Raw genomic sequence first — 10844 nt, forward strand, 5'->3', positions numbered from 1 at the left:
GTATGGGTAGAGCTAAATAACAACCATATTGCAGAATAATTACATATATATTCATAAGTTTTGTACTAATTTGATTATTTGTCTCTTTTGATCAACTGATATTTGTACTTTGTGATAGACCACCTCCCCTGTCTGAATCTTAATTTAAATCCTCATCCTCACCCATCTGGAAAATAGCCTAATAGATCTTCCCTTTTCATGCCCCTTCTATGGTTTAATTTCCACACAATACCCGGATTGATCTTTTAAGTGACATGAACCAGATTCCATTACCATTCAGCTCAAACCTCCCCCCCCCCCCCCCCCCCCAGGATGGTTATCTATTTCACAGTGTACTAACTATATATTTTTATTTCTCTGTGGTCTGGCATCTGGAGCCTTTCTGCCTGGGGAGACACTATCCCATTCCCCCCACTCCCACCTCTCCCCATCCCCCACCAGGACTAGCTAACAGCTTTTCCAGGACCTCACTATTCATATGCAAACTACCTACCTCTCCCAGGCTCCCAAACTCCAGGAGGCAATATTCCTCTGCCCTGAAACTCCAGGACCAGGTACTAGACAGGAAGTGACACATGCTCTAAAGTCCCTCCAGTATTATTCAAATAAGTCAGTCCTAAACTGTTTATCTGTCTTGCCTTACCTTTCCTGCCAAAACAAAACAAAAAACCTACACATAATAAATGTGCTTTCTACATCACTGCTGTCGCCTCCTGACCCACCCTGGTGCTTCTCCATACCACCTTGTGTGGTATGCCTGATAAAAAAGACAGATGAGCTGGAGGCAAGGATGGTCACAACATCCTGCCTATGGCTTCCAACACCCCAGGGCTGACAGATCTCGAGCCACGGGTGCAGAGCCCGTGCTCTCCTCTTCCACCAGTACACTAGAGTAACCCCTAGGGTCATTATAATGCATTTGCATTGCAGTTTTGTCCCCTTCTCCCCCATGAGAGAAGGTTGCCAAAAGGGTTCTGATACAAATCTCCTAGGGTCGGGATCCCTGGGTGGCTCCGCGGTTTGGAGCCTACCTTTGGCCCAGGGCATGATCCTGGAGTCCTGGGATCCAGTCCCGCATCAGGCTCCCTCTATGGAGCCTGCTTCTCCCTCTGCCTGTGTCTTTGCCTCTCTCTCTCTGTCTCTCATGAATAAATACATAAAATCTTAAAAAAAGAAAAAATCTTGTAGGGTAGAAATCTCTCCCTCCTAACCAGTGGGAGGAATCTCCCAAATGATTGGAAGTAGAGACCACTCCCTCCCTGAGCCATGACCCCCATTTACTTAAGAAGATCCCTGTAGCGTTGGGAGTGGTCACCTCTGGACCTGCCTGCTCTCGCACCTTGACAGTGTACTGACTGTCCTTAATAAACTGCTTTGTGCTTGTTCCCTTCCTTCTTCCTGTCTTTATCTGAGAGTAGATCCCCAAGTAAAACTTTTGTGGGGAATCCAAGAACTGAGATCTCCACATATACAACACAGAATCTCCTACCAGTAACATGCCCTAACTCTTATTTGTGAGGGATGTGGGAGCATAAACTTCCTTCATGACAACTACTTCTAGGTCTGCTGCCTTACCATATCTGATTAAACAAATCACAGGTACATTTTAGATAACATTCTGGAGCATTTACAACCTCCTTACAAAGGCTGATATGTTTCTGCACAATTTGTCTCCATTTATCTCTCTAACTCATGTAATCCCAGTTGAACCCCTGCAGTTGCAGCTCTAGACACTAGCCTTCTGGCTTTTCCTCAGGCACCCTGTGCTCTCCCAAACCAATAATGTCTTTCTCAAAAGACTTAGGAGCTATCTCTTTGAAATGCAGACATCATGGGAGAGAGAATCCCTATCTCCCAGTTCCTCTGGGAAGGTAGACACCTAACTTTGGTGGGCACCTTGCTCCAAGTTGCAAAACAAGATCAATCAACCCTGCAACTCTGCCAATGAGAAACTGTCATCACCTTGAATTGTTGCTTTTCTCCAATGGGTTTTGTTCAAAACAACTGTCCCAACTTCCTCTTCCTTCATAAAATAACTTTTCTGTTAGGTTTGCCTATGGTTTTACCATAGCTTGCATGTTTCTAGTTGCAATTCTATGCTATTTCCAAATAACCTCATTTTTTGCTGGTAAAATAACTTTTTAAGGTTAACACTACCTTCTACCCTCAGGTAATGAGAAGTTTGTTTTCCCTTATAGAAAGCCAATGTAGCAGCCAATTTACCCCAATTTTGAGGTAAATTGAGGATGAATTATGTATAACAAATGGTGCTGTCATGTTTTCCTACTTGAGAGGACTAATTATTGTCTATGTTGAAAATATGTAATGGGAGACATTGAGAAAGCCGGTGTCTGCTTGGATGTATGAAAGGGTATCTTTCTGACTTTGCCATCTCTCAGCAATAATTTGTGATATGGCATCACATTCTGGTTTAAAGCTATTTCAGTAATAAACTTTTTTACTTGTCTACTATCTTTGTGGAGTTTTCTGGGTTGGAAAAATATTTTTTTTCTTTTTAAGTTATATTTCTCCAGCAACTTATATTGTTATCTAAAAGAATTCCATTTAAAACTTTTTGAAACTTCTGTGTTTGCCAAACAAATAAACATGTGGGCTGATTTTACTATTTGAGACCCCAAATTAAAACTGATTACACGGTCTGTGAAAATTAATAAAAGGAAATTTCACTAAAATGGAGTCAGGAGGCCAGAGCAGAAGCTCTCACATGTGGCCTACGGATGTCAATCACAGACCCCAACAGAAAAATCCACAAAAGGAAAAAATCATCAATAATAAGCCCCAAGAAGAAAAGATTGCATTTTCTATAAGAAGTCAACCCCCACCCTCACCCCTTGCAACTCGAACAATGAGAAACTGCCTTTTACTAAAGTGTTTGTTGCTTTTCTCCAACGGACTTTCCTTCAAAACAACTCCCAAATTTCCTTCTCCATAATATGTGTTCCTTTCCTAGGTTTGAGGGACTAGCCTATGGTTTTTGTTATAGCTTCCTTGTCTCTAATTGTAATAGTTTGTTATTTCCAAATAACCCCCATCCTTTTTCTTTTTGCTGGTAAAATATTTCTGCTGGTCCAACACACACATGGGGTGAATTGTGCGTCATCGCGCTGAACGAGCCTGTAGTCCTGGGATGGGGGTGGGGGGCTGGCCTCGGGGGTTGGGGGTGAACTGGACAGAGTAAGAGCTGCAGGACATTCGGGGAGAAGGCAGAAATATTGGGAAGCGTGATGGAGAAGGGCCCTGGAGAACAACCCCCGAGTCGGACACGTGGGGGCCGTGAGGGCGGCGCACACGTGGTTTGAGGGTTTGCAGACGCCACGTGGGCACCCCGGCAACTTCTTGCAGTTGGTGTCTACTCATTCACACGTGCACCGTGTCAGTTCATTAATGCATTCGTGCTTTCATGGAGTCCACCATGTAGGCCTCATCCAACGAGACCATTGGTAACGTACCCTCTCCGTGGCCCTCAATTCTTTCGTTTTCTGAGGCTCCTAAAGCCCCAGCTCCCGGTGTCCCCCCGCCCCCCGCCGGTCTCTTCGCTAAGCTTGAGCTGAAGCTCCCATTCCTGCCTCCTCTATTGGAGACGCTGCCTAAGCGCTCATAAGCCTCCACCAATGGGAGTCGGCCAGGAACTGTCGGCTCAGCCAATGAGTGGGACGCTGGGATAAAAGCCCACCGGCGCCATCCTCCGGGTATCCTAGGCGTTGGTGGATCCAGGGACCCTCATCCGGGGAGCCTCCTGGGGTGCCTTCTGTGGGAGCACGCAGGCCGCGTGGAGCAGGAGCAGGGTGGCGTCCGAGGAGCCTTGCGCTCAGTGCCACCTCCCCTGCGCCTTTCCACGAAGGCGTCCTGCGCCCTCGCCTTTTCCCCTCGGGAGTCGCCCGGACACCGTGATGCTGTCGGGCAGCGCTCAGCCCGCAAGCGAAGGCGAGAAGACCCAGGAACAGAGCAAAGGTTGAGAAGGGCTGCTGTCAGTTGTTGGGGTGGAGGGTGCCCAGAAGGAAGTGCTGACTTCTGTCTGTTCGTCTGTCTCACGTAGATGCAGCAGGCCACGTGGAGCTCCGCGCCCCGCCCGGGTGAGAGACTGGAGTGGGAAGGTGGAGCAAAGAAATGAAGAGCTGGCGGCACGTGTGGTGTGTCCGCTTCTGGCCTGAGCGCTGTGCCCCGAGAAGGGCAGGGGGCAGGGGCGGGGCCGGGGGAGACTCCCCGCTTGCCCTCCACCCACCTCCTAAACAGGCTCCTTTCTTCCACTCCTCTCAGGCGGCGCCTCACCATCGATGACTTTGAAATCGGGCGCCCTCTTGGCAAGGGAAAATTTGGGAACGTGTACCTGGCTCGGCTCAAGGAAAGCCACTTCATTGTGGCCCTGAAAGTCCTCTTCAAGTCCCAGATAGAAAAGGAAGGACTGGAGCACCAGCTGCGCAGGGAAATTGAAATCCAGGCGCATCTACAGTAGGACAGTCTGCATGAGAATCTGGCACTGGCTTCCCACTCTTCTGTTCTCTCTTCCATCTCTGGAGTCTGAACCCATTTCCCCCAAACGACCCTCAAATAGGCCACCTTGATTCCACCTTGAAGATTTGTTTCTGCATTTCATTCCACTTATACCACGTATCTTCCGTTTCAGATGCCAAAATCTTGATGTGTGCTCCGGTTGTCTCACACACTCGAGTATCAAACTGCTATTACTCTGGTCCCAGCAGTTTGCCCCTTGTGTGACCAGTCACTTGTAATAGCATCAGGAGTTGGGTCTTACATATCTGACCTTTCCTCTGTCCCTTCTCCAGACACCCCAATATCCTACGCCTGTACAACTATTTCCATGATGCACGCCGCGTGTACCTGATTCTGGAATATGCTCCAAGGGGTGAGCTCTATAAGGAGCTGCAAAAGAGCCACACATTAGATGAACAGCACACAGCCACGGTGAGGTGGAGGCCTGCGGGCTTTGGGGCCCACGAGTTTACTGTGGACTAGTGTGTGTGTGGGGGGGTGCATCACTACTTGTGGTTGTCATTAGTGTCCAGTGTTTTTTTTTTCCTTTATTTCTGAATTCTATACCTTTGATATAATGATACATATATCCCATAACTTCAAATTTTGATACTCTAATTACCCCAGAATATTAATAATTAGTGTGTATGAATTTGGATTCTTTGGTTGTAAGCAAGGCAATCTAACTCCACTACTTTATGCAGAAAAGAATGTTGAAAGCCTATGGAGGATTTCACTGAATAAGTGAGTGGAGCCGGCTTAGAATAGGAAGCAAGAGATTTCTAGAGGGCTCCAGATGGGAAATCAGCAACAATTATCCCAGCAGATGGGTTGGGTCAACTTGCTATCTGAATATTCTTGCAGTTTTCCTCCTGTTTTTGTATCATTTCTTCAGGCCTCAGGACCTGTGTCTAGCTACTTGCTGTGGTAGGGCAAAAGGGAGGTTCTGTATACTTTAGCATATATCCTATAAGACTTCATAAAATGAGATGAATCCCTTCCCCACCAATAATTGTGGTGCCATTAAGGGAGTAATGGTTGGTAAGCAGGAAATAAAAAGATTCCATTACAACTATAAAATGCATGTGAGTATTTTATCTCATGGAAATTGTGGCTGGCTTCATTTCTCGACTTTTTCTTTGCTCACTCAGATAATGGAGGAATTGGCAGATGCTCTGACTTACTGCCACGAGAAAAAGGTGATTCACCGGGATATTAAACCAGAGAACCTACTGCTCGGGTTCAAGGGTGAGGTGAAAATTGCAGACTTCGGCTGGTCTGTGCACACACCATCTCTGAGGTAGGTCAGGTGATGGCATGGGCCCTGGGTGCCAGTTAGGAATGATCCAATTTAATTTATTCCACGTATAAGACCCAGATACAAAGTTAGGTTTGTATTTGAGTACTGCCTTTTCCTTTTTTTTTTTTTTTTTAGTACTGCCTTTTTCATATGCATATATTTAATGTACATTTGTAGATTGAAAGAATGTGACTCAACCTTATCTTTTACCTTTTGTTCTGTTAACATAGAATTTTCCCAGTTAGCTTCCATGTAAATAAGAATCATTGCTCCATAATTCCAGGAATTTTACTTGGTCCCTCTTGATGTATCATGAGTTTGTTCAAAATCTCTATTGATGCCCAGAATATTCTGAAAATATTCCGGATCATGAGCATATGATCATAACTATATGAATAATTCCAAAATATGGAATTGATAGGTCCCAGTATTTTCCTCTCCTAAAACTTGACCCTTATTATTATTTTTAAAGATTTTATTTATTCATGAGAGACAGAGAGAGAGGCAGAGACACAGGCAGAGAGAGAAGCAGGCTCTCTGCAGGGAGCCTGATGCAGGACTTGATCCCAGGACCCCAGGATCATGACCTGAGCTGAAGACAGACGCTCAACCGCTGAGCCACCTAGGAGTCCCCCTTGATCCTTATAAAAACTTGGTGTTTCCAGGGACACCTTGGTGGTTCAGCATTTGAGTGTCTGCCTTGGGCTCAGGGCATGATCCCAAGGGACAGGGGCTCAAGTCCTGCATTAGGCTCCTTACAGGGAGCCTGCTTCTCCCTCTGCCTGTGTCTCTGCCTCTCTCTGTGTGTCTCTCATGAATAAATAAAATCTTTAAAAAAAAAAAATCATGGTATTTCCAAATTCCTATGCACAGGAAGGGACTGCTTGGACTTTTTAGGGTCTCCCGTCTCACCAGAATCTAGAAAAGGAGGGTTACCCTTGTTCTGGGCCTCTGCACAATGGTCCCTTCTCTGCTGTCTTCTAGGAGAAAGACAATGTGTGGGACTCTGGACTACTTGCCCCCGGAAATGATTGAGAGGAGAACATACAATGAGAAGGTTGACCTGTGGTGCATTGGAGTACTTTGCTATGAGCTGTTGGTAGGATATCCACCCTTTGAGAGCCCTTCCCATAATGAGACCTACAGACGCATCCTCAAGGTAGGAAGTCTACACGCTGGGCATTCACTGGGTAGCCAAGACTGCAGGGCCTGGGGTGCACACAAAAGTTGTCTAATAAGATCCAGAACAGTGCCTTGAATGGTCTCAAGGAATGGAGAAAACACACAGCACACGAATTAACCACATTCTCTTCTGTCTTCTCTGGCCTCATCAGGTAGACCTACGATTTCCCCCATCATTACCTTTGGGGGCCCAGGACTTAGTCTCCAAGCTTCTCAGATACCAGCCTTTGGAAAGGCTACCCTTGGCCCAGATCATGGAGCACCCCTGGGTCAGGGCCCACTCGAGGAGGGTGTTGCCTCCATCTGTTCAAATGACTTCTTGAGGCCTGTCTGCACCTGTTTCATTGTGTTTGTTCAGAGCTTTGCTGGCTCTCTTATCTTTTGTTTCTTCTAAGATGCTAATTAATAAAAGCTGAATCATTTTGTACTAGTTGTGTATAGTTATTTGAGTTGGCGTGTGACTGGGCAAAAACCTTATTTCTTGTAGAAACTCTTTCCCATGAGAGTGTCCCAAGATGATGTCCCTCCTGGCCCCCAGGGATGGTGACTCAATTATTCACCTTAAAAACTAGTAACTATTTTGTACAGATAACCACTCTGGTGGTATATAACATACTACCTGTTACATTGGCTTCTAGACTTAATTTACTATACCCCATATTTTCAGGAGTATGCCATTTGTAAAACAGGACTCTGATTAATCCAGAGGTCCACCCTCTTTATACTGACATTCAGCATGCTACCATCTCTGAGATAAAATGTTTCACTGCACAACAATGCCACTCAATTCTCGAATTCACTAGCACCTCCATGGTGTGTCATATTCTGATTGCATGAAATAAATCATCTCCTAACTTAAAAATAGTTTATATGGAGTTAATGTTACTTCCTTCACCATATTCTACATGGTTTCCTCAATGTGAAATGTCCAGCACATGCAGGACCACATCTCTGTGTATGACCAGACCCAGTAATATAAGTCAGCTACTTAACTCTCAGATGGACAGCCCCGCTATTGTAGATCTGTAATTTAAATGCTCCAGGATGCTGGCTCATGAGTTTTCATCTGCACCTCCAATGCCCATATTTCTGTGCTCTCTAGCTTAGTCCTATCAGTGCTCTTTAATGAATATTTCAGTTAAACACCTGGAAATTCCTAATTAACTGGTTTGTTCATAGGTACCTGCAACAATATTACTCAGTTTGGTGCTGGACATCACTGGGCACATTTTTGGGAGGTAGATACACAAAGAAAAGTCAACTAGGGCTTCCACATTGACTATCAGGTGATTTATGTCTAAATTATGAAAACTCTCAGACATGCTTTACAATAGGGATTTCAAAGTTTCTCCAATAGCTACATAGTTTTCCTCACCACTGATTCCGGACATTATGCCTCCAATGACACAGAATATAAAAATCTTAACTTTGCTATCTGATGTACATCCTTTCCTCAAACCATTTAATTAAACCGTGTCAGCCACATGTGAAAAAAAATTACTATGGCCAATGATGGATCACACTGTTCCTTGTGTGCTGATTAAGTCACATTTCTCCACGACCTCCTTTTATAAAAAGCGTCTTCTAGGAAATTAACTCCATCCCAATCCTTGATTCAGTCACTATGCTTTTTTCTACTTTTAAAATTGTCTTTTTTTTTTTTTAATTCCAGCTAACATACAGAGTAATATTAGTTTCAGGTGTATAACATAGTGATTGAATACTTCCATACATCACGTGGTGCTCATCACAAGTGCACTCCTTCAACCTCATCACCTACTTAACCCATTCCCCACCCACCTCTCCTCTCTATAGTTTGTTCTCTATAGTTAAGAGTGTTTCTTCGTTTTCCTCTTTTTTTTCCCCCTAAGATCACTTGTTTTGGTTCTTAAATTCCACATATGAGTGAAATCATATTTCTTTCTCTACTTATTTTGCTTCAGAAAATACACTCTATTTCTATTCATGTCATTACAAATGGTAAAATTTCATTCTTTCTCATGGTTGAATAATACTCCATAAAATTACATCTCCACATTTTCTGTATATTGTTTCCATTTTCATAACCATATGTATTCTCAACTCATTAGAAGTGAGATTTTTTTTTTTAAGATTTTATTTATTGGGCAGCCTGGGTGGTTCAGTGGTTTAGCGCCTGCCTTCCGCCCAGGGCATGATCCTGAAGACCTGGGATCGAGTCCCACATCGGGCTCCCTGCATGGAGCCTGCTTCTCCGTCTGCCTGTGTCTCTGCCTCTCTCTCTCTCTCTCATGAATAAATAAATAGTCTTAAAAAAAAGATTTTATTTATTTATTATTGAGAGACAGAGAGGAGAGAGAGAGAGAGAGAGGCAGAGGGAGAAGCAGGCTCCATGCAGGGAGCCTGATGTGCCAGTTGATCCCAGGTCTCCAGGATCACGCCCTGGGCTGAAGGCAGATGCTCAACCGCTGAACCACCTGGGCTGCCCTAGAAGATTTTTTAATGATGATCACTTTATTATTTTTTTTTTTAGAAAAGTTTATTCTTAATTGTACAACAAAATGTAAGACAACACTTCATTCCAGCCATAAGTGGGAACAGATGCTATGACAAGGAATCCAGATGTTTAAACAGAAATGGAATTAAGGATCACCAATGCCTTGGGCACAAGGAGATTTCTGCCAGATTTCTTTTTTTTCTGCCAGATTTCTTAATTCCACCTGTGGCCAGAGGGCCTTTTCTCTTCAGCCATTGCTTTTAGCTCTTCCAGTTTCTTCCGCCCCTCTGTTTCTGCTTGAATGCCTTATCTTCCTCGTCCATTTCCTTGGCCTGCTTCTTGACTACTTCAGAGGCTTTTTCTTGCCATCGTTTCAGCCGGACACACCGCCTGCTGCCCCTTCCTCAGACCCTGCCCAGAAGCGGTATTTCATTCTCTTACTTTCATAGTCCTGAGAAGAAAGCAAAAGAAGTCACTGATGGTGACTTTTAAGACTTTACCAATATAATTCTGAAAGGATTTTTAGGATTCCTAACATGACTTTGTTGATTTCTCGTCTAAAACTACCTAATGCCGGGTGGGTTTAGGGTTCACCGTGTCCATTCCTTCCTCCATCTATTCTCTCTGGTGGAGACCTGAGGTTGCAGTACACGCCAATAGTTCCCCAATCTCCATATCCACGCACGACCCTTCTGCCAGCACTCAGACACAGGTCCAAGTAAGTGCCCACGTCAAACAGACACTCACAACTGCCCCTGCTACACACAGGAGTTCTGACCGCCCCCAGCCTTGCTTACGCTCGGCCTTCCCACCGGGTTCACACATGGATCCTCCAGTCCTCGGTTGCCTACTCCCCAAGTGGAAGCCCTGCAGCACAAGACGCTGGTGCCCTGGCAGAGGATGCCCCAGAGGGGTTGGGCGATGCGCATGCGCCAAGGTGCAGGTGCTTCCCCGTCCTGGTCCTTGCGGTCACCCTGCCACTAGAGCATCCGTCCTCGCGAGGCACACGGGGAAGTCAGAAGCCAAGCTAGGGCCTGGTTATAGGACCCGGCAAATGCCTTGACCCGCCTCCTGAGCCTCGACTTCCCCGGACAGGCGAGGGACTGCCTCGCCCTTTCTCAGTACTCGCGAGTTGTGTTCGCTGTGAAGAGATGGGTCTGACAGCGAGCTCTGGGCCTGATAATTCTTTTATTTTTATTTTTATTTTTATTTTTTTATTTTTTCTGATAATTCTTTGAGGCTGAGGAAGACAGGCCCTGGAACACAATCTTCGGCTCCTTTGTAGAACAAAAAATACATTGCCCAGAAGGCTGTGCGCCGGGCGTCCCTCTTGGTGGGGGCGGGGCTTCCGGTCTTCCGGTGGCGTACGTCATT

General features: G+C 45.3%; 1 protein-coding gene across 3 annotated transcripts in view; it reads left to right on the forward strand.

Annotated features, from left to right (window-relative positions):
• The window catches only part of AURKC (aurora kinase C), a 31711-nt gene extending 24290 nt beyond the window's left edge, over window positions 1-7421 (forward strand). Inside the window, exons 1-7 of one of the 3 annotated variants that reach the window (XM_025989372.2) lie at window positions 3680-3972; window positions 4058-4094; window positions 4279-4470; window positions 4806-4944; window positions 5664-5812; window positions 6797-6971; window positions 7147-7421. In XM_025989372.2, the coding sequence (XP_025845157.2) occupies window positions 3912-3972; window positions 4058-4094; window positions 4279-4470; window positions 4806-4944; window positions 5664-5812; window positions 6797-6971; window positions 7147-7317 (924 nt within the window). In that variant the 5' untranslated portion in view covers window positions 3680-3911 and the 3' untranslated portion in view covers window positions 7318-7421. Of the gene's footprint in view, window positions 1-3679; window positions 3973-4057; window positions 4152-4278; window positions 4471-4805; window positions 4945-5663; window positions 5813-6796; window positions 6972-7146 lie in introns of those variants that run through there. The other 2 variants (XM_072764185.1, XM_072764316.1) reach the window with 2 other exon arrangements.
• The last annotated feature ends 3423 nt before the right edge of the window (window positions 7422-10844 follow it).

The sequence above is a fragment of the Vulpes vulpes genome, chromosome 1 (genome assembly GCF_048418805.1).
Source record: "Vulpes vulpes isolate BD-2025 chromosome 1, VulVul3, whole genome shotgun sequence".
In the NCBI taxonomy this organism is placed as follows: Eukaryota; Metazoa; Chordata; class Mammalia; order Carnivora; family Canidae; genus Vulpes; species Vulpes vulpes.